At 32.8% G+C, this 24,558-nt stretch overlaps 1 protein-coding gene across 1 annotated transcript in view; it reads left to right on the top strand.

Moving 5' to 3' along the window:
• LOC118205192 (uncharacterized) overlaps nucleotides 1-23,613 on the top strand; it is a 77,240-nt gene extending 53,627 nt beyond the window's left edge. The window contains exons 9-13 of the mRNA XM_085827147.1: nucleotides 1,636-1,743; nucleotides 1,838-1,945; nucleotides 13,234-13,335; nucleotides 17,129-17,233; nucleotides 23,442-23,613. Coding sequence (XP_085683273.1) covers nucleotides 1,636-1,743; nucleotides 1,838-1,945; nucleotides 13,234-13,335; nucleotides 17,129-17,233; nucleotides 23,442-23,581 — 563 coding nt within the window. The 3' untranslated portion in view covers nucleotides 23,582-23,613. The remainder of the gene's footprint in view (nucleotides 1-1,635; nucleotides 1,744-1,837; nucleotides 1,946-13,233; nucleotides 13,336-17,128; nucleotides 17,234-23,441) is intronic.
• Nucleotides 23,614-24,558: the final 945 nt, after the last annotated feature.

Below are 24,558 nucleotides of genomic sequence, written 5' to 3'. Positions count from 1 at the left end.
CATAACGTCAAAACGAGTAACCCTAGAACATTGAAATTTTCTATATAGGACCGCTATGACATGTAGATGTGCTTGTTTGCAATGAGCTGCACCAAAAGATTTTAAACATGTGTATACAAATATATAATAACATTAAAAGCTTCTAAAGTTAAAAGTAAATTGGAAACAAAGCAAGGTAATTCCTCAGCAATATTAATAATTGCATCCTTGTAAAGGGGTTCAAAACAAAATCTGACTAATTCAAAATAAAAATGATCATAGTGGTACAAACTCGAAAACTAAAAATGCAAAAAGGAAAAATATATAAAATTAATTAAAGCTTCATAAAAGTTGATTAATATGTTTCGAAAACGTGTTTCGTTCTCCTGGTAAATTTGATCAAAAACCGAAAAAAGAAACACATTTACATTACATTAAAACTCATATAAAACCGAAAAAAGTGAATCTCAAATTTACCAGGATTTTCACTACACGCCTTCGAAACACTTGTAAAAAAGTATAAAACATAACATTGTTTTAAACTAATTAAAAAAAAACACACACATTGTAAAATGACCATTTAAAAAAAAAACAAATTGGTCTAAAAACATTATATGCAAATTCGAAACTAAAAATCAAATATAAAGATAGACTGCATTAAAAATATACTTTAAGCCAAATAGTCATCATCTAAGTAATACTCTAAAAATGGACGGTCCTCGATTACGCTTAACTGATCTTTTAATTCCAAGAAAACGAAAAACTTCATAGAGTTTGCTTGAAATAATAAAATCAAAGCAGAGCCTACTTCGGCAAAAAATTAAAAAAAAAAAAAAAAAGAAAAAAGAAAAAAAAAAAAAAAAAAAAAAGAAAAAAAACATATTAGAAACAAAACTGAAAAACGCGAACTTAACTCAAGTCATATGACGTCCTTCAAATGAAAATGCACTTAATTTTTCAGATGACCAAAATGAGTTTCTTGTAGAATTCATCGTGGCTCTGAAGAAACTGATATACCTACTTTCTCTCCCACCTCGGTGAGCTAAGATTTCTTTATGGTGGCAAATTGTGCCTTTTTTGCTTTAGAAGTGATTGAATTATATTGTTCTTACGTTCCGGTTAAGGTTTCTATGCCTTTACTTAATCTGCATGCTAAGGTTCTAGACTTAATGCTAAGGTTCTAGACAATAATTTAAAATTTGTTCAACTTCCACTAAGCCTAACAAAGCCGTCATTTATTTACAATTGAAACTAAACGCTAATTTTTAACTGTAAAAATTGTTTTTAACCGGCTTTTAAACGTTCTTGATGGTTTAGGTTTTTCTGTATTTTATAATTTTTAATGAAGATGCCTTGAGTTTTTATGCACGAAATAAGATCTGAATTGATAGATTGAGAAATATATCTCTATCCAGGGAAATAAGCTTAAATGAAATGCAGCAAAATATGTGCATCATTTAATAGGACTTATAAGGAAGTTCTATAGTGTCCAGATCAGATTTATAAAATAAGCATTGAGATGACAGCTTAACATTTTGCTGAAGAAATTATCTACTTCAAATGTATATGCCATAAATTTATGCGCAATATATTATACACGAATAATAATGGAAACCTTCATATTTTTGAATTTTCAGATGTTTTTATCCTTTCCAGATCCCTGCAGTTCAAATCCATGTAAACACGATGGAAAGTGTAAAGTGACAAGTACTGGATACGAGTGTTCTTGTGAATCCCCATATTCAGGAAAACAATGTGAAAAGGGTAAATGTTTTTTAAATAAAATTGCATGATGTTCTGTTTAGGAGACTTTAGTAAAACACGGAGATTCATTTACACTTCTTTGGTTTCGGTTTAGATCTCTGCGAATTAAATCCGTGTAAAAATGGAGGAACATGCTATGCAGTTAACGGTATTGCTGCTTGCAATTGCAAAGAGCCATATTCAGGAAAACGTTGCGAGAAAGGTATGTACATAACAATAAATTATTGAGAAATAATCATGTTTACTTACAGAATATACTATAATAATACGTCAACTAATTGTTAATTTACAATGATTTTTATTTTTTTTTCACGCTATAAGGTATTTCTCCCACCTTCTTAACATGCCTTCGTAGTGTAGTGATCAGCACGCTCGGCGAGTATTCGAAATGCCCGTGGTTTGCGTCTCGGCGAAGGCGCTGCTCATTTTTCACGTCTCCTTTCAAAAATTACTAATGTCTCTACAGTGGCGCCCGAATTAAAAGGGTGGTGGATGATGATTCTCCACTCCCAGGGTTTGGCGAGTGAATCCCCTAATCCACAGTCACCCTTTAAAAGGGGGGTATGTAAGGTATTTCTCGCGCCTTCTTAGCATACCTGTGTAGTATAGTGGTCAACGTATTCATGAAGCCCGTGATTCGAGTCCCAGCGAACACGTTGCTCATTTTTCACGTCTCCTGCTGTCAAAAATTACCTAATGTCTCCACAACGCCTTATAAATGCAGATTTTGATGGATAACAATGTTACTTATGAATATTACTTGCGCCAACAAAAATAGTCAATAAATGGAGGAATTTACACAATGAACAAAATTTTGGTGTGACACTCCTCATAATGGAACATGATAAAAGCAATTAAACATTAATAAAAGCATTTAAAATTAAATTAAAAAATTTTCAAGAAGAAATTAAATAAGTAAATTCAAAATCAACTTTAAGTTAGAGAATTAACATTGCAAAAGTTGAGAAAAGAATTACAGTAAAAAATCTCAACTCTTTAGATAACTACTATAATAAAACTAAGCAATTCGTTTAATTAAAATAAGTAAAATTAGGTAAAAGTTATAAACTATATTTTCTCGTTCCGAAAAGAAACTTTTTTCGAAAAATTTTTAATACTCTCTGATGTTACAATAGAACTCATTTGTAAAGTAACTAAGTCGTAGTGAGAGTGGCAAAAACTTTAAGAATTACTTGGAACTAGCCAGTTCTGAAATTGACCAAAAGTAACAAAATCTAAACTACGAATTTAACTGAAGTTAAAAACAGTAGGCTAACCTACCACTTTCTACTGAGAATCCGAATAACACTATAAGATTCACAACAAAATAACATTTCACTCACATAAAAATAAGCTAATCCAAGCATTTTGCTTGAATAAATAAACTTATGATACACTCTACCCGAAGGAAAACCTACCCCAAAAAATGAAGAAACCATAGGTAACTAAAAACCAAAGAAAAAAGAGAACTGCAACCCAGCACAACTCAAAGGCCATGCCGACATAAACATAGCATCAAAATAAATAGTTAAAATTGTATATTTCAGTACACAAGTACTTTCCCCTAAACAAAAGGTGAACAACATGTAATCTGAAAAATAAGCATGAGTCCAATAACCAAAAACAAAATGCAGTTTTCTTGCAAAATAATCTCAAAACACTACGTTAGAGAAGTGTACAAAAACACAAATTTGATCCTAAGTTCTTCAAAACGTGCCCTCTGAAATTAGTGCCAAATAGTGCTGGCAAAAGGAAAAACGACCATAAACACAGCAAACACGTATAAATAAGAAATAACAACCAGCTAGTCAAAACTAAGAAGTTTCCTAGTAGGAAAAACAAAACTACTTTGAAGCAACTTAACTTGAAGGAGAAACAAAGTGGGCCAACCACCAAGATTTAAAAAAAAAAAAAAAAGAAAAAAAAAGAAAAAAAAAGAAAAGAAAAGGAAAAAATAAATAAAAATAAAATAAATGCATTGAGACAAAAAGGTTGAAATTCCTGATAAAATATAAGGATAATAAACACGAACTGGATAAGATCAAAACAAACCAAGTCAACTTAACTAATCGCTCAACAAAAGTAAACAAGCTGGATCCAGTAAACACCTACAAAGCAACTTGTGATGCGGAATAATAATTAACCTAACCCTACCACTAGTACAAAAGCTCAATGTTCAAATCAATTAGTTACAAATCCATGAGTGTCTCTGGTCCTTAAACTGTAAGGCATTTGTGTAGTAGTGTCACTAGGTTGACCAGCAGAATGAAGGTCTTGACCAAATATCTCAAAGTTAGGAAATATAATTTATTCTGGCACATTGGTTAAACGATCAACAAGTACTATCTGTCGTGTATGTTGTTTTTCATCAACTCTGTCTTGAAATTAACCTTTGCTCCACAACTCTGTAAGGTGCCTTGTTAAATATACATAACTTCTTAGTCGTTACTGATTGAGAAAAGCCAGACAATCATCTAAAGCCTGATGCTTCCCAGTTCTATGGGATAACACAGCAAATAGTAAATGCCTGTCTCAACCTTATTGAGTTTCAAATACCAAATTACTCAAAGAGTTAATAAGTGTTGCATTTAATCTTTCCACGACATCATCTGATTGTGGATGATAACTTTTCGTGGTGTGTTTACAAGTTCCTAATTTCTTATGAATTTCATTAATAACTTGTAAAATAAAATGAGTACCTCTGTGATTATATGCTGTGGTATTCATAAGAAGCAATGAATAATGCAAGTTTTTCAATTATATTTTCAGAAGAACAATTTTGTAAAGGTTCTGGCCATCTACTGAAGTAATCAGTAATAACCAAAGTATATTTATTTTCATTAAAGTGTCAAAGCCAGACGGTCTACAATATGCATGGCTATACGTTCAATAGGTCTATTAGCTACTGGAACTCTCTTTAAAGAAATTTCGTGTAAAGCTTTAAAGCTACGTTTTTTGGATACATGAAGGACAAGATTTTATGTAATTAAGTATTTGCTTATGCATGATTTCCAAAAGAGAGATTTATGAATTCTATGAATGGTTTTATGAAAATGATAATGAGAAGCTACAGGTGAATATTTTTTGATGATTTTGTTGCAAAATTTTTGGAACTAATATATTTGGTAAGACTATGCGATTTTGTTTCTGCCAATGAGCTTTGTTTTTAAATTTACATACAAGATATTATTTTCAATTTAAAAATGTGTGTAGCAGGTTTTAGGATTCTATTGTGCTGTAAAACTTCTTTTCTTTGTATGCAGTAAGGATCTACAGCTTGGTGTTCTTTAATTGTGTGTCAGGCGTCAAATTTAATCTTCCAGGTTTATGAACAATTTTGCAGTCATACTGTCACAATCCCATTATCCAACGAGCAATCCTAGATGTTGGATGTTTTAGTTTTAGTCCATAGGAAAGAGAAGCATGATCACAATAAATAGTAAAACCTTTTCCTAAAGGATTTTGTCTAAAATGGGCAGTCGCCCATACTACAGCCAAGATTTCTTTCTCAACTGTGCTATAATGTCTGAAACTTTTAATTTTCTACTGGCAAAACAAAGAAAGTACCCACTTTTATCTTCTTGGTTTAAAATGGTTCCTAGAGCAAAATTCAAAGCGTCCCTACATGAAGAAAAATGTTTCTTGAAATTAGACAAAGCCAAATTTGCCTGAATGAAAAGTTCAGCCTTTAAAGTATCAAAAGCCTGTTGAGTTTCATTAATCCACTTAAAAAGTACTTTGTCTTTAGTCAATTTTGTTAAAGGTAAGGCTTTGAGAGCGAATATTTGACTAAATCTACAATAAAATCTTAGACCTGAAAACTATTGATTACATTACGATTCTTATCATCAGGTTGAACTTTACCTTGGGAAACTTTAAAAACTAGATATGTGATTCGATTCTGAAGAAAATTACATTTAGATGGTTTTAATTTGACGTTATGTGCCCCAAGCCTATCAACTACAATTTTTACTTTCTCTAAATGTTTTTCAAATGCAATCATCTATACCAATACTTATCTGTAAGGGAGAAAGATTTGCCAAAACAATTGACATAAGTCTCTGAAAATAACTTGGAGCATTTCTCACTTCAAACGGAAGTCGTCTACAATGGTAATATCCTGACATAGTAGTGAAGCCACTTTTTAAGTATCTTCAGGGCATATTTTCATTTGAAAGAAACCTGACTTTAAATTCAAAGTAGGAAAATAAGTAGATTTTCCTAAACCTTCGATAAATTCAATCATGCTTGCAAACGATAGCTCCCATCAAGCTTTCTCACCATAATCACTGGAGCTGAATAAGCACTATCATTTTCGTCATTTATTTTGCCTCTAACAGCTCAGCAATTTGCTTATCCAATTCTTGGCTTAAATGATGAGGAACTCTGTAATCTCTCTGTCTGAAAGTATATTATCTTTTAAATTAGTGTTATGCAAAATAATATCACAACCAGTAAGCTCAGTTACAGAAGAAGTAAAAATATGTTTATACTTGTCTAACAGAATGCTAAGTTTATTTTTCTGTTTTTGAGGTAAATGAATTTTAAATCAAACTTACATCCCGAAGGTTCAAACTGGTCACCAGTCTCAAGGCTCGTTGACAATACTGGCCGAATATTAGGTGTGCTGGCATTAACAGGCGCCAAAGAGGCTAATTTCTTACCTTTGTTAATGTGTATGATGTCAGAAGAAAAAATCGTAACCTTAAAAAATTTCATTATTATCTTGTTTAGTGTTAACTGAAAGTGCATGACAAATTTTTGAGTGCTGATGCTGAGGAGTTGAGACTTTCAGAATATTCACAAAGAAAAGAGGAAGTCTATGCCTTTTTCCCAGAATAGCCAAATATACATTAGGAGAGTTAACAGGTAACAGACTGCAATTATTCAACACGTCAGCATTTGTCGCAAACTTCTGAAGGTACAAATAATATGTGTGGAGCTAGCAGATTTGCAAATCTAAAACCAATGACAGTCTGTTTAAACTTAAAAATTTGGTTCCTAAAAGTACCACATATTGATCAGCCAGATTCTCAATAATTAAAAATTCAGTGTCAAAGACCTGATCTTGAAATCTGATAGGTAGTGTAGCTTTCTTGTTGATTAATACTTTATTGTTGGTTTCTCAAACCTGGTGAGTAAACGAGAAAGAAAGATCTCCAATACCCATCCAAGCGCCGAACCTTCGTTATACCTCCTTGACTTCCAAAGCTTTGCACCACTCGCCTTCTCTCAACGCAGCATTTCAAGGCTACTCCAGGCGGTCAAACATCCTTCTGGAAATCAAACATCTGGTCAAACATCCATCTGGAAATCTGGAAAGTAACGAAAATTCCTTTCTACTAGCTTCGTAGCAGAGTCTCGATCTAGCATTGATATGGGTTAAATGACTGATATTTTTAAAACCTCGCCCGCGCCCTCGGTAATACACTAAGTAGTTCTTCTGTATGTATAAAAAGAACTAGTTTAGAGAAATGAAGTTTGGAATCTTTAGTGTTTCAAACCGTTAAAAATGACATAATATTGCACCGGAGATTAAAAGTGCGGGTCCGGGTCCTGGTTTCGGAAGGGGCAGTCAATACTGTCTTGGAAGAGGAAGAGCAAGACAGCAGTCACCTTCGCCTCCCCGAGTAGCCTGGCAAGGCAATAGTCCATTGAATCCGATATGGGAAAAATTGAACTTTTTGAAGTTAGTGACATATTTAAATAATTCGATAGTTACTTAATTTGTTAAATAAGGCTTCCGCGTGCTGCGTAGTGCGTTGATCCTTGCGAGCCCAACGGCTCCTGCCGAGCATATGGGGAGGAGTAAACGGGCGAGCGTTGTTAAGCGACCTTCAGTGGATTGCCGTAGAAAAAATCGTTTATAACCATAATCACAAATTCGCTAATGTACACTTTACTGAGCACGATATTTAAATGTATTGATGGCATCTGCTTATTCGTTTGGCCATATTTATAATGGAACTGTTTGGATATTCTGTGAATTGTATTCTTTTTCATCAACACAAATATTCGACAGAAAGTTAGTCTTCTCTTTTAAACATGATGATTTGAGAAACGAAAATCCACGACATGTGTAGACCTATTCACATGTATCATTACTTAATCTGTTAGGAAAACAAAACATTCAGAAACGCTGAAGTTTCTGATAAAACGTAATTAATCAAAGAGGAACTGCGGTCTTACGTCGAATGCAAAGTGTTGATTATATTTAAAGGATAAAAAAAAAACATTATGCGATCTTATCTTGAGTGCAAGAACCTTATCTTCAGTGCTAGGTTAATGAAGAATAAAAGGCCATTAAACGAGCATTTCTGTCAGCCATTCCATTAACGTTTAGAGTGAAACAGGTTTTATGAAACACTCACTTATGTCTATATTCGTTATGAAAGTGATTTGTCTGAGCATTTTGAATTTTATGGAAGTTAATACAATAGAAAAAAATGCGAAATCGAAATACATTGGCGACAGAAGTATTTCCTTCCCCAGAGAAAAGTATATGGAATTTTCTGACTACCTCGAAAAACGTAAGACAACATTATATTTCGCTGATGAAAATCAAGAAACAGGTACGCTTATGATTCTTGATTTTTATTTAACTTTCATCTCTTGTGACATAATGAAAAATTGAATGATAAAGCGCGTTTGGTTCAGCAAAAATTAAGTAGCTATTGAATGATTTAAATAAAATATTAACTTTTAAAAATTCGAGTTATTCCAGTAGTATTATAGCATTTGTATTTCTTACAGAGTTTTATGCATTTTTTTTTCCAATGGCAGATTGTTTACATATTTAGTGTAACACAGTCCATTAATCTATACAAGGCCAGAAGTGGTGGTCTCTTTATTATGGCGGCACCTAATAGGTGGGCCACCATCGCCTCTTATGAAGGGACGGACAGTTACAACCATGCCTTCTCCGGGATTCGAACCCAGAACCTTCAGCAGTCAGGTTTTCCTAACCACTATACCGTTTGAACGGCGCAAACCTTTTTATTTCCTTTATATACTTCTTAGTTTCATAGAAACGCATAGAAGTATTTTCGCTCAAGAAACTTTTAGCTTTGATTATAAAATTTGTTTCTAGGAGTTAATATGACAACTGCTAAATATTAGTTTTCCATTCAAAACAGAATAATTTCTAAAATGCTAAATTTGTAAAATTTCATAACTGTTAAATAATCATTTTCAACGAAATTCGTTCGCATTACATTTTGCAAAATAATAGGATCTTAAAACTCCAATAAATACAGATACAGTAATAAAATATCAAAAATAAATTTGAGATAACTTTATGACACTAGACTATAAGGTATTTCTCCCATCTTCCTAGCGTGTCTTCGTCGTGTGATGGTATGCATGCTGGGTGCATATACCAGAGGTCCGTGGTTCGAGTCCCGGGGAAGGCATTGCTCATTTTTCGACTCTCATGTTTCAGAAATACCTAGTGTCTCTACAGTGGCGCCCGAAATGAAAGGGTGTTGGATGATGATTCTTGTTGGATTGGTGATTGGGTCTTCTAAAAACCCCAGTCGCCCTTTAAAAGGGGTCAGTTTGAACACCTAGCAATCACCAAAAGGGGGATTCCACCTTCTTGGCGTGCCTTCGTGGTGTGGTAGTCTACACGCTGGGCGCGTATTTCCAGAGGTCTGCGCTTCGATTCCCAGCGAAGGCGTTACTAATTTTTCATCTTGCCTGCTTCCAAAAATACCTAATGTCTCTACAAGACGTTAGAAATATTATTATGAGAACATTAGGAGTGTCCCAATGAACTTAAAATTTTATTGTAATGTTATGTTATCGTAACTTTAGAAATAAACTGTCCCGATACTTGCGCGTTATTTTGTAACTTAAAAAAAAAAAAAAAAAAAAAATTATAAGTATCCTTCAGCGTGAAGCGTCGGCATAAATATTTCCTCATCAAATCCATTCACCTGAAATGTAGAGTTTAAAATTAGCATCTAAAACAAGAAGTGACTCTGCAAAATAAAAGTTTAAGTTGTGCTGGGATTATAGCCTAAAACATGCAAAGTAAATATTCCGTTAACCTGAAATGAAATATATTACTGCACATGTACGTCTTCGTAATAGATTTAATGCACGCAAAAGCAATGATATATTGAAAAAAAAAGATTTTTTTTTTTTTTTGACAAAAGAAACATTTTACCGTTTCAGAGATTTCAACGAGCACAAATACAAACACACACACACACCAAATATATTACTGTTTTAATCCGCAGAGTGCTGCCATTTCTCACTTTCAAAACGTTGAGTTTGTTATTCAATTAAAGATTAACAATATATGAAACGTAAAATTCGAAATGCAAAATTCGAGTTTCCAGGTGCACACATTCGGGTGCACTACTTCGTTATACAAAATTTGATAGTCCTGTCTACCCTCATGTTACAGTGCCAGGATCATGCATACATACATGCAGATTCTTCATTACCTACTTTCTTTAAAAAGTAAAACAGGACGATAATATTTGGTGGCAACAATTTAAAATGTATTCGCCGCTTATAGTGGATGATGCAAAATCCCATTTGCACACAAATAGCCCGGTTGGGCTAACACCTCTGGGCTAAAAATATAAAAGCAACATATATTTAGAATTCCAACAGACAGTCTCGCACGGTGGAGATAAAAATAAAAAATTCACACAGTTTGTTGCTACTGCTCGCTTTGTTGCTACTGGTCAAGTATTCGTTAAAGTTTAAAAACATTATATAGATGTTGAGGTGAAACACCGAAATCTGGAGAATGTCGACTTTCACCGGTGAATGTCAACATTCACATAGTCGCTTGGTGTATGCCCGAAATATTTTCCAAATACTCTTACTTCTGACTTACGCAAGTCAATGTCGACATTCACCATGTACTAATGGTGAATGTTGAACATATAAGAATATTATATTTTCTTCTCCGAAACTCGGTCGTGAGAAAACGCACTTGAGACTTAAAATAAGAGGTTAAGAATATAAGAACTTAAAACACACAGTACATTCAAAATGAGAAAGGAAAATAATGGAAGTTAAAAACTTACTAAATTATGTGATTCAAATCTTATTTATTGCATTAAGTTAAATTATTATGAAACTTTGAATTGCACAAGAGGCCCTTGCTTTTACAACTGCATTTATTTGTGTAACACTTACTTTTGCAATGTCAGCGTGTACATATACTCCTCTCTTTTCGACCTATACTATAGTATATCTGTGATTGTCGACATGCACCGGTGAGTGCCCGAATGTACAAGAATGTAACGTAATATTTGGTGAATGTTCTCCGGTGAAAGTCGACATTCTCTAATTTCGGTCTTTCAGGGTAACATAGATAATAAAACAAAATCGAAATTCAAGAGTAGAGTTATTGTTGCGTGTGTACGTTTTAGTTGCGCTTGTACATAGATGCACAACTCCCAAAATAGGTTAATAAAAATGTATTTTTATCAAAAGAAATATTTCAGGACCCTGGAATTTTCCACAGAAATATTCGTACAAGTGTTCATAATAGTATAATCAGTACTTACACTGCAAACTACATAGAGACATTAGGATTTTTTGGAAGCATGAGAAGTAATAAATGAGCAACGCCTTTGGAAATCGAACCGAGGACCTCTGGAATACGCGCTCAGCGTGCAGACCACCACACTACGAAGGCACGCAAAGAAATCGGGAGAAATACCTTATAAAACGCTCTGTCTTTCATCGTTTTAATGATTTTCTCACCATTATAATATTATGTTTAAAGTAGGAAAGAGAAGTGATGGGCTATCAATTAGCAGGACAGGGAAGCATATCAATTTGCGCATATTGCAATATGGGTATTAGAGAAGTTATAGTCTTGCTTTATTCTGTTCCTTAATTAAATTGTTCGCTTAAAAATATACCATTTTTTTTGGTTAAAGGACCATTGCGTACCTCAGTGTTATATAAAATCATTTGGCAGGAAATAATTCTTAAATGAAACATTCAGAAAGATTTTATTTTACGCAAGTTTATACTTTAAAAACAGAAAGGGGAATAGAAAGGTTAAGCGAGAATTTATAAGCTATTAAAAATTAAATTGGAGTTTTATCTTGCAATATCTTTACCTTATATATATTTCACATATACTCACCAATTAACACTCGTTGAAGCAGTTGATAGTGCATAATAGATTTTGGTTTTGCTACATTCTTTATATATTTTCATTTATTTCATTCATATACCTATATGTATAAAAATCATGTTTATCTTCATATATGCATATAAATTTGTGCATACATTAAGTATAGGTTTCCATTTTTCAGCTACAATTAGAAATTTATTTGAATTTTGAAGGTGTACGTAACTTGCACATATACTTTTAGGAAGAACCTGAGGCATACAATGTTGAATGGTTACAGCCGAAAACATCGCGGCAAAAACATCGCGGACGAAAACGTCGCGGAGAAAACAACGCAAGGCGAAAACGTCGTGCTACAAAACATCGTGCTACAAAACATCGTGGAAGAAAACATCGCAAAGAGAAAACATCGCAGTCCTAAAACATCGTGGTACAAAACATCGTCGTCGAAAATAAAGCGGTTCAAAAACTTCGCAATTTAAAAACATCGTCGTCGAAAATATCGTGGTAAAAAATAAAGTATCTACAAATCATCGCATGACGATAACATCGCAGACATGCTTTTTCCATACATGCTTTAATAACTGTAAATGAATATTCCCATAAAGATTTGTGAGCGCAAAATGGAAAGAAGGATAATTTTTACTTTCACATTTTTTTATTAACTAATAAATTTTTTCTGAAAAAGTAAGAAGGAAACTTAAGCATAGCAAATTAATGCAACTTATAGCACTCAACAGAATTTTAAACCGACATAGTTAACTAACAAAGGCCATTAATAAATCATTTTTATAAAGTTTTTACTGATAATTTTTCATGAAAAGTATAATCTATAAGTTGCATTTAATTTTCTATGCATAAGTTTCCTTCTTACTTTTTCAGAAAAAATTTATTAGTTAATAAAAAATGTGAAAGTAAAAATTATCCTTCTTTACATTTTGCGCTCACAAATCTTTATGGGAATATTCATTTACAGTTATTAAAGCATGTATGGAAAAAGCATGTCTGCGATGTTATCGTCATGCGATGATTTGTAGATACTTTATTTTTTACCACGATATTTTCGACGACGATGTTTTTAAACTGCGAAGTTTTTGAACCGCTTTATTTTCGACGACGATGTTTTGTACCACGATGTTTTAGGACTGCGATGTTTTCTCCCACGATGTTTTGTATCACGACGTTTTTGCCTTGCGTTGTTTTCTCCATGACGTTTTCGTCCGCGATGTTATCGGCGGACACCATTTTGAATAGCCTCGAGGCAAGCCGTCTTGCAGAACACTTCCAATCTGGAGTTATTTTTTTTTTCACTATAAAACTTGTAAGTGTTGTTAATAATGCATTATAAAGTTAATAACTGATTTTGTATTTTCGCATAGAATCCGAGTGCATTAACAGGAAATGTGTTTTGAATGAAAACGGGAGAAAAGTCTGTCAGTGTCCACCAGAATACGGACTCTCTACACCAACAATGTGCGAAAGTACGTGACTTGATTTTACTTTTCTTTGAAGTAATAATTCTTTAATATAAATATCTCTTATCCACAATTCTTATGTTGCTTCATTGTTACAAAGATGTATCTAACGTTTAACAAATGACTATGTGTCTTCGCAGTGGTATACGGATGGATAACTTAATAGAAGAAATACTGCTGCATATATGCCATGAAATAGAATCAGTGTTTTCCTCTTATACTGCTTGTTAGTTCGATATGTAACCAATAACGCAGTTAACGGACTTCCAAAGCTGCGCTTATGTACTGTAACAAGAGCTATAGTCTTCGGTTAATTAGCTATCATATAATGAGTAGAAACGATATTATAGGAACAATACACCTTAAATGAACTGAGGAATAAAAGAATATCTCTCAAATTTCTTAAGGAGTTTCAATAGATAATACATATGCATTGCATAATTTTCTAAATAATACAGATGAATCTGTTGAAAGGGAAAAATATAACTGCTCAAAATATTTGTTATCTTTTTTGCTTCTTTGCACGAAGTAAAAAGGAAGTATTGCAATCACGAAAAGTTTCAGGCAGCATATTTCAACGAAAATATCCATTTTGACCGCTTTCGAATGCAATTTAACAATGGTATGTGTACGTAAGGATAGAATAAAAGACTCTTTTCCTCCAAAATAATTATAAAACTGCTTTAAAATGAATTCTCAAGAGAATTTTTCGTGGCGTCTGTACGAATGTATGTACGTACGTACGTATCTCGCATAACTCAGAAACGAGTAGATTTTAAAGTTGTTTAAGTGCCGCTAAGCCTAATCATTTTTTTTATGGCTGACATTGCTTGTTTACATTTGAAACAGCAGAGTAATGGATTTGTTGCCAATCTAGAGAAACGTAGCTTATTATAACAACAAAGATAACACCTTCACTTATTATTGCGAATTAAATCATGCTTAATCCTTTCCGGAATTTTTTCAAGGAAATAAGTGTTTAAGATTTACTTCGTAATTTTTAATACAGATATTTTGAGTTTTTATGTATTTTTGCCTTGTCGCGAAGTAAGAACTGAATTAATTGAATGAGAAATACTGAATCGTCTGTGAAAAACTGCTTCTTTTTTGTTTTGTTTGCTAAATTTCTTTTATACATCGTTCTAGCTTTATTATAGTATTTGAATAGAACATGTGGCAGCGATTAGATAATTCTTTAAATTATATAAATTTTGTGCATTCTGAGTTATAATATGAACGAAGTATAATACTGTTAAATGAATCTAGCGCCAGTATGTCGCTATGGTAAACAAAGAGTGAATTTTAAAGAATGCATTTATTCTATTGTGGTTTATGTGCTGTCGGTGAAGTAGATTTAATTCAATCCAATAAGTTTAAAGGAAATGCAAGAAAAAATGCGTATAATTTAATATTCCGTACAAAGAAGTCATGTGGTGTACACATCAGATTTTTTTTTCTTAAATTACGAAGTAAATTTCCAAAATTTACAGATCAGGTTCCGGGTTATTTTTATGCTTAAATAAAAATATAGAAAACTCATGCATCTCAAAACAGACATTTAATCCTTCCTCTCGATGTTTCGCCCTACTCAAAAATTATTCAGATTAATCATGAGAAAACACTGCAAATATTAAATACGGTAATCTGACATAGAATCAGTCGACACAATTAACTCCCATACATTTGGAACTAGATAGTATTATACTTATAATGAGTAGCAATGATATTATCGGAGCAATAAATCTAAAATGAACTGAGGAATAAAAGAATATCTCTTAAAATTCTTAAGGCGTTTCAATATATTAATGCATATGCATTGCATAATTTCCTAAATACTACAGCCGAATCTGTTGAAAGGGAAAAATACGGTTCAAAATGGTTGTTATCTTTTTTTCTTAAATTACTAAGTAAATTTCCAAAATTTACAGATCACATTCCTGTTGATTGAAACATTTTTATACTTAAAATACATAAAAATATAGAAAACTCATGCATCTCGAAACAGTCATTTAATACTTCCTCTCGATTTTTCGCCCTACACAAAAATGATTCAGATTAATCATGAGCAAACACTGCAATTATTTAACACGGTACCTGACATAGAATCAGTCGACACAATTAACTCCCATACAATTTGAACTAGATAGTATAATACTTAGTTGAGTGAATATAATGGTTACATACACAAGCGACATTCAATGCTAACGACGAAAAGTGAAACCTTCGGGTTAACATTTTTAGGAAAAATGTAGGTTCTCTCTTTCTGACACTCTTGTTTCATCCAGATTTGGCTTCTGCGATGATCAGTTGAATAACAGTTGTGTTCTCGAACCCCTAGAAAGAGAACGTTTCTCTCTCCGTTGGAAAATCGCTGGTGTACACCATGAACGGTGAAAACGATGAAAACAACCACGCAGCCAGCCCCGCTCGCGAGGATTCGGATCCCGAACCGAATTACCAGCTTCCGGCACCGCTCGGATATTGGTGGGATCAATAAACTATTGTTTTTATAGAAATGCACTATTGTTTTTATAGAAACAGTTTTAAAAAATTAAATTTAATGTTGACTGTTCTTCTTCAACATAAATACATGCGTAATGTAAGTAAACTTGAACTTAGAGAGTCAAAGAGATACTAAAATGTAAATAAATTCAACACTGTTCTCTTAATTCAACAAAGGTCATATCTGATCCCCAAAATGAATATTTTAGGCTATACGTTACTGATAGCACAATAGTTGTTTTAAAAAGCCAACATTTATTTAAGTTCTATTTCATCAAATTTGTCAAAAGGTACTTTTTTGGAGAGTTATTAGCAATAGATTCAAAATCTATTAAAGTTTTCTTATTCAAAACAGAATATCATTGATATTAAAAAATTGAAATAAGTAGATATCGATACTTTGGAATTAAATCACGATTTCAAACATTGTGAAAAATTGAAGGCAGACGTTGTACGCGTATTGCGTAAAATTTAAAATATGATAATTTTAGTAACAGGATTTCGTTACGTTACAGAATAAGAAGCAAATGGATATAGCAAAAGTAAAAAATTGAACATAGTGATACCCTAATTAAATAACAATTCAAGATAGTTAACAAGAAACCTTGAGTAAAGTTTAATTCTGAACATTTGGACGAAGCCATGATAATCACTACAGAAATTCAGCAAAATAAGCATTATCGTTTTTTAGATAGTTGCATGAATGTAGCATTTCTATAAAAACAATAGTTGCGTCTTTCATATAATCAGCAGCTGTTGTTTAGTTTCTATTAATTTACAAGAGATAAGATAAGGGCTACCTAGCTAAGAAAATGGATGACTTCAAGCAGAACTGTAAAAGAAACTCATTTTTATGCTACTACTCATAAGGAAAGCTGCGAAGACACCTATGCAACCTATCGTTTGCTGAAATGTGGTCAGCGAACTTACCTAATCGTCTGCTGTTAGACCACATTTCTCAATAAAGGATAAGCTATGTTTTTATTATGATTCATTTTATAGTTTTGAAAGAATTGTTCTTGAATAATTTTTCTTTTTTCTTTTTCATGTTATTTATTCATAAGTATTAAATGGATGATACCAAGTTTTATAGAGATAGCTTCAGAAATGGAAACTTATTGAAGCAAATAATCGAAAACCATCAAGATATGACGTACCATTGTTTATTGTACAAATAATAGATATAAAATATGTAAGGGACCTAACGGAGACTAGATTTTCATAGCACTTAATATAAATAGTAAAGCAGAAATTTGAAGATATGCATCTACGGCTCCTCTTTATTTTTTTCTTGCAGAATGTAATTGCGGGAGAGAAGCCAGTTGCACCTTTGATAAGGATAAGGGTAAAACATGCATTTGCAAAGAAGGTTACAGGCTAGTGCCTTTAGGTTTCTGTACAGGTAAGCTTCGCTTTCTGCTGTTCATTAAACTTCCTAATTAAATATAAGCTTTAAGGCCACAGCAATTATCCGAGACTAAAGCATTATCGCTGTGTGAAAATGGGTAAAAACGAATGATTAAATGTAATTTTAAAAAACGTCATAGTTGGCTCAAGGAACTTCAAATCACAAACGGCTTAAAATTGTCCCTTGTAATAAAATCTTGGATGTGTACAGACAGGCTGCTGAACAAAACAATTCGCACGATAAAAAAACAATAGTGAATGAGATATCTAAAAACGGTTGACACAAGGCGGCAATGATAACAGATGAACAACAAATTAGGGCTATGAACGATTCAGGCTTAGCACAAAGCACAATATAATGCCTTTCTATGCTAAGGTGTTTTAACAGATTTAAATTGTCACGTTTTCCTGCACTATGATTAAAAACAGGAAGTAACAGGTACAGCGTGCTCCAGAGCAGCAAACATTACACCTCTGACGACCAAAACACATTATTTTTGAACAACTGCGTCATTTCTTCTATAACATGCTGGTAACACTGTAAGGATCTTAAGTTTTACTAACATTTATTTTATTTTAAATCTCTACTATCACTTCTTATTTTCTACCTCCGGCCAGAATTAAAAGCTTTAACTTATTTATGCAAATTTGTCTGGCGAACGCCAAGTACTTAAGTTGTGGCTTTTTGCCAAGCGAGAGAGAGGAAGGAGTTAGTCGAAGCAGGCCGCTTACAAAAGCAGTTTTACTCGGTTGCTGGTTGCCTTCCAGGCCAGAGGTTTAATCCTCGTGATAATTTTAAAAGTATTGTAGTGTTAACAGTTCTCTGTACTACATACGGCTTCCTGTTAATATACGGCCAATCTTCCACGTAGGCCCTTGTTTATTATTCCAAAGTTAAGTTAGAGTTTAGTTAAATATTTTTATAATCTTACGTTCAGACCACAAGTGGTTGGTCTCTGTATTCCGAAGTACGGAAATTATTGTAAAGAGTGAAAAATAAAGGGTTTGGTATACCCTTCCTGTGTATCTTGTCTACTTCCCACATTGATTGAACATAGCTTTAGTAAGCTCCCTGTTCCGAGTCAGGTTCTTCAATGTTCCCCAAGCAAGTAAGGAGAAACACAGAACCTGATAACACGATCGGAATATGGCTAAAAAAAACCAAATTCATGGACCGCTATAAATCTTCACGCTGATTGCACTAGAATAATCACATCGAAATAATTTTCTGTAACGCAAAGGATTCCTTGATATCTCTGGAAATAACTACTAACCCCATAATTTAATTCAAATTTGGGGAGTATCACATACACTCATTAATCGCTGCGATGTTCCTTGATGGAGATTGTCATTCTCAGAAGAAAAACTGTCTGATCTTAGGTGCTCTCTAAATCGTTTAAAGAGAATTTACGAAGACTCTTTGAAAATTTAATATAAATCATTGGAAACATATAAAATATCACCAAATTAGAGAGGAAGGAAGTCTTTTGTGAAATCTTAAGATAATTCGAAATTTTCACACTACAAAGAAAAGCTATGAGGATTCGGTGAAGCAAAATAAAATTTCAGTATGAAAAGCCAGATAAATCAGTTTCCATCTGTGATTTTTTAACCCATTTTATCCCACTGTCCTATTTAACAGGACAGCTGAAAAATAGCATGTACAAATCAGTATTTGCTTGAAGCGAATATTTTGCCAGCTGGAATATGTAGGTATATGTATTAGCATCTGCTATCGTGAGTTATGTGTCTCGTCCCCTCCTCCTTCCTCTGGACATTTTGATTATTCATCGCATTAGTGGGCGTGGTTTGTATCATCTCTTTGTGGTTGCAGAATTCGTTTTCAGTTTACTTTGGACACTCGGCTGGGCATTTTGTATGTGAAAGTACTCTTTCCTTATCATCCTTGTGGTTAATGAAAGCTTTATTGTTATTAAGTGAGTTTTAAAGCATTGTTTTTTAGCTGTCCTCTAAATAGGACAATGGGACGATAAGTATGCAATTGACGCGTTCTTTCCCTCTTTATAAATAAGAGTAAAAACAAATTTTTAGTGCTTATGTCAGTGCAAAGGTTTTTGAAGTTAGAGGAAGCATTAGAACTATTCAATAGTTTAGATTCAGATGAGAGTGAAGTTGAAATTGCTGTGTTACCACCACATGCCAGTGAACTAACTGACGAAGATGAAGGGTATAAGAATGAAGTAAATACTCGTGAGATTACTGTAACCGATGTTCCTGGGTCTCTGGAGGTTATAACTGGAGATAGTTTCCAGCCTGAAAGATAGTGTTTCCACAGCAAAGAGTAGAAGAAAAGCTAAAAGACACCAGTCATCTTGGATAAAGAATAATATGTTGTATAGTCAATAATGCAAAAAGTGCACAATGAAAAAAGGCATGCACTTAGTTTGTTAAGTAATGCTCCTTTCGAACTGCTGCAAACTAAGTTTGATAGATTACGTGCACGTATTCATAAATGTGTATTTTAACAGCCGCATTTTCGAAATTACTCGTACTTCTTTAAGGGGGCTCTTACACCTTAAACTCCTTATGATCTTCGAATTATGTGACTGTTGCAAGAATTGAGATATTTTATTTATTTTAAAAGTAATGACCTCCAGCCTTTTACAGCTGACTACATATTATAGCTGCTTTGGAAACTAGTAACCAGAAAGTTTGTGTTGCCACAAATATTTTTGTAATTTTATCTGCTCTGTGATAAAATTTTTCTTCATTTTTCCACCTTGCACGCTTGATATTTTAAAAATGACTAATGGTATATACTTGAAATTGGATGTAATTCTTTATATGGGCACTATTTTCTAACTGAACCAAAAATATGATGAATATTTTAATATTAAAAAATTTTATGCACGAAAATATTACAGATATTTTTAAGAAAATACATTTTATAAACTCAACTCCTAAATAAAATAAAAATTTAACATGAAATTCTCAGTTTTTTTGGTTTACAGTAGTTTACAAATGTTATAAAAGCTATATATAAACTATGGAATTAAATAATGCAACAGATAATTTTAAACTGTGCGCGCAACCTGGAAACATGAAGAAAATTTTTGTCACAAAGCGAATTAAATTATAACAATTTTTGTGGGAACACAAACTTTCTGATTAGGATTTCAGAGAGCAGCTATATTATGTAGTGAGCCATAAAAAGTTGGAAGTAATTGCTTTTAAAATAAATAAGTTATCTCAATTCTTGCAACAGTCACATATTCAAAGATCATAAGGGGCTTAAGGTGTATGAGTCCCCTTAATGTATAATAAGGGGAAAATAGCTGACTTAGCAATGATACACATATATTTAAAATTGATTTTGTTATGCAGTTTATAATTTAAACTTCACTCAAAGATTAGATGGCCAATGGAATCAGTTGTGGATTAATGCGTTACCGCTAATAATCGCACCAGTTTAATTAATTTTCTTTATTCACGTTCTTTTCACCATGAAACGAAGATAAAGAAAACTTAAGCTGATGAAAAATGTTTCTTATTCCCCTGAATAGAAAACCGATATATTTACATATGACAGGAGGAAATTTATATGAGAATTTGCAGCCGAGCTTTGATAGCACTCAAGAAAACGTACATTTCAAAGCTTCAAGGCTTCTGTTGTTTAAAATCTTGATCGAAACATAGAACGTACGCAAAATACACGACGTTCAAATTACACTAAATAGCTTCCAGTTCAACAAACAAAGTGACGTCGTAATTCAGAGTTTACATACGCCGTCTTTCGTTTCTCTATATCAACTGTAAAATATAGATTCTAGCAGATAATTAATTGTAATATAAAAAAACTTTAAAATGTTATATATACGGGAATGTTCTGAAATCTGGATTGCGGGTGAAATGGACAGAGAGTCTTGTCACAGTTTTATATTGTTAAACGCTATAATGTATTGGAGACAAAGAAGATTTTTGTAATTTTGCTGAAAAACGATGATTTTTAGGTTCTGACTTGTCTGATGTGCTCCTTCTTTATGGATCTGGTTAACATAAACATTATTTCATAACATAAACATTATATTTATACATTCACATGAGAGAAACTTGTTTCCTTCTATGATGGTTTATATGTAATGGCATCGTCTTTAAAATTTTCGTCAAAATCAAAACAATGGGGAAAACTATAAAAAATCTGGAAGCTTTCAAATTTTATATTACGTTAAAACGACGTCTTATTATTATTACATACACGTTTTGAGAGCATTTGTGCTATTTTGAATTCTCGATAGAAAATCTCACACGCTGGAGGTAAAATGTACAGTGTGTTGCCACTTTTCGCTTTGCAATCGTTGTGTTTCTTGATCAAGAATTCGTTAAAAAATGTTTAAAAAATGTCAAATACATAATAAAAAAATTCGAAAGTCAAGATTCGGACTTTCAGCTGCCCATATTCAGTGGAGGACTAATTTATCAAAAATTTGATGGCTCTAAATATAGTTGTTTTTTCACAGTTCGAGAAACATATCATTCATGCTGATTCTTCATTATTTAATTTCTTTAAGTATAATACAGGGCAATATTATTTGGTAGCAAAGCGATAGAGCGATTTATAGTGATTCGAAAAGTGATAGAGCGATTTATAGTGATTCGACCCAAAATGCCGCTTCGATGCCAAATGATTACCTAACAAAAATGTTCTTACAGTAAATTTATAGCAGAAGACATAATACCTTATTGAATGTATTTAACAACTCCCAGAATGAAATTATGCCTTGAATCTTGATTAAACATTTAAGTTATGATATATTATATGCATTAACTCATTAACTGCCATATTTTTTAAACTTTTACTTTTCAAATATAATTTGTCCTTTGCATGTAAACAAACAGAGTGTAAACAAGGCCCTTCTCGGCCAACGTCCCTTTGGGTTAAGAAACAAACATTAGATTTTCCAAACATCTGGAGTCCTTTATTTTGCACATTAGCCGATAACAAATCTAAAAATGAAGTGTAAGAATAAAGAAATGCTACTTTGATACTTTGTTGGTTATTCTGGCATGCAGCTGGAGACGCACTACTCCTGCTCTTTCCAGATTCCTAAATGAGTCCCCTTAGGGTCCTGGCGTATATGACCTTAAGATGAAGCTTCTCCAGTTTAAAAAAAAGAGTAATAGTAATAATAATATTTATTACCATAGTTATGTAATGCTTTATATATGTATATTTCTCTTTCCACTCAAGATTCGAAAGTACTTATGTTCTACAGAGGGGTAGGGTCATTGAACCCCGGTACTCCAGTGTGAGGACACCATTCCACTGGATCGCTTTTCCAGTTCAGATAGACTTGTAAAAAAATAGAAGTGAAGTGCTGAGCTTCGATGAATAAGGAAATAAAAAACATCAATTCGCTTTCTGCCTCACCTTGCATCGGCTCACCGGTGGGCGAATATTTAGGATCGCTGAACACCGGGTTAATGTTCTACCCGGCTTCGATAAAAGCAAATGGACTGGCTGCATGGTGTCCCCTATGTATCGTAATAATCTCCTCTATGTGTAAAATAAAATGAGCTTGAGTCCCCCAAAGGCATTTAAACACTTAGGCAGATAGCCCTTGAGTGGTTTATGATCATTGGAATTATGAGTTATGATTATTATTATAAAATCAATTTCCAGTGATCATAATCATAATGCATAATACTGACTTCACAGTATCTATGAAGAAGAAATAAAATTGATGCTATTATATAATATAATTTAGCCTCATAATTATATTGACATAATTATATTGAGTATTATATTAAATTTGTCAAAAAATTATTGCTTCAAAGACAATTACACCAAATAGAAACCTCAGATTTAAAATTCAATGGATAAGTACAGGACATACTATTTTTAATGTTTGAATATAATGAACATAAAATTTCACACTAAAACATAATTTTCTCTTTAAGTTTGGATGTTACGGACATTGGTTTTTAAATAAACTCTGTTGCATAATATAAAAGAATTTTTCATTCAATATTGTTAAAATTTTCAGTTTGTTATATTCTTAAAAGAACATTAACTATATTAAAAGTCAATTAAAGTGTCCTATTGCTTGAAGCTGAACAAAACAAAATTATCTCAATGTTGTATCTGTTCTAAAATAATCAGAAGAACAACCATAAATATATTAAGTATGCTAATTATTTTATACTATAAAATAGTGCAATAATTTTCCGACTTGTTGTTTCAGGTCCTTGTGCGCCGAATCCATGCGAAAACGGAGGAACCTGCATTGATATTCCCGATTCTTATAAATGTGTGTGTCTAATAGATTACACTGGTCTGAAATGTGAAATGAAAGAGAAAAAATTTGATGTGTACACCACATGACTTCCTTGTACGGAATATTAAATTATACGCATTTTTTCTTGCATTTCATTTAAACTTATTAGACTGAATTAAACCTACTTCGCCGACACCGCATAAACCACAATAGAATAAATGTATTCCTTAAAATTCACTTTGTTTACCATAGCGACACTCTGGCGCTATGTTCACTTAACAGTATTATATTTCGTTCATATTATAACTCAGAATGCACAAAAATTTATATCATTTAAAGAATTATCTAATCGTTGCTAAATGTTCTATTCAAATACTATAATGAAGCTAGAACGATATATAAAAGAAATTAAGCAAACAAAACAAAAAAGAAACAGTTTTTCAAAGACGATTCAGTATTTCTCATTCAATTAATTCAGTTTTCACTTCGCGACAAGGCAAAAATACATAAAAACTCAAAATATCTGTATTAAAAATTAAGAAGTAAATCTTAAATGCTTATTTCCTCGAAAAAATTCCAGAAAGGATTAAGCATGATTTAAATAATAAATGAAGGCGTTATCTTTGTTGTTGGGAAGCTAAGTTTCTCTAGATTGGCAACAAATCCGCTATCCTGCTGTTTCAAATGTAAACAAGAGCAAAGGCCGCCATCAAAAACATTAATAGGCTTAGCGGCACTTAAACAATTTTAAAATTGTTGATAATTCTAAAAATATTGCATACAGATTTAATGAAGGCATAAAAACCTTAACCGGAAGATAAGAACAACATAATTCAATCATTTTTAAAGCAAAAAATGTACAATTTACAAACATATAAGAGTAAAGAAACTCAGATTACTGAGCCGGGTAACAGAGTAAATATATATATGAATATATTTATATAGGTTTGGTGCCGCCGATTGCAACCAAAATACGAGGTGCACATCTACATGTTATAACAGTCCTATATGCAAAATTTCAACTGTCTGAGGCTATTCGTTTTTGAGTTATGTGAGATACGTACGTACGTACACACGTTCGTAT

This window comes from Stegodyphus dumicola, chromosome 11 (genome assembly GCF_044657685.1).
Source record: "Stegodyphus dumicola isolate Sdum_Otavi_A_Nest chromosome 11, ASM4465768v1".
Taxonomy (NCBI): domain Eukaryota; kingdom Metazoa; phylum Arthropoda; class Arachnida; order Araneae; family Eresidae; genus Stegodyphus; species Stegodyphus dumicola.
This window is presented reverse-complemented; position numbering and strand designations above follow the sequence as displayed.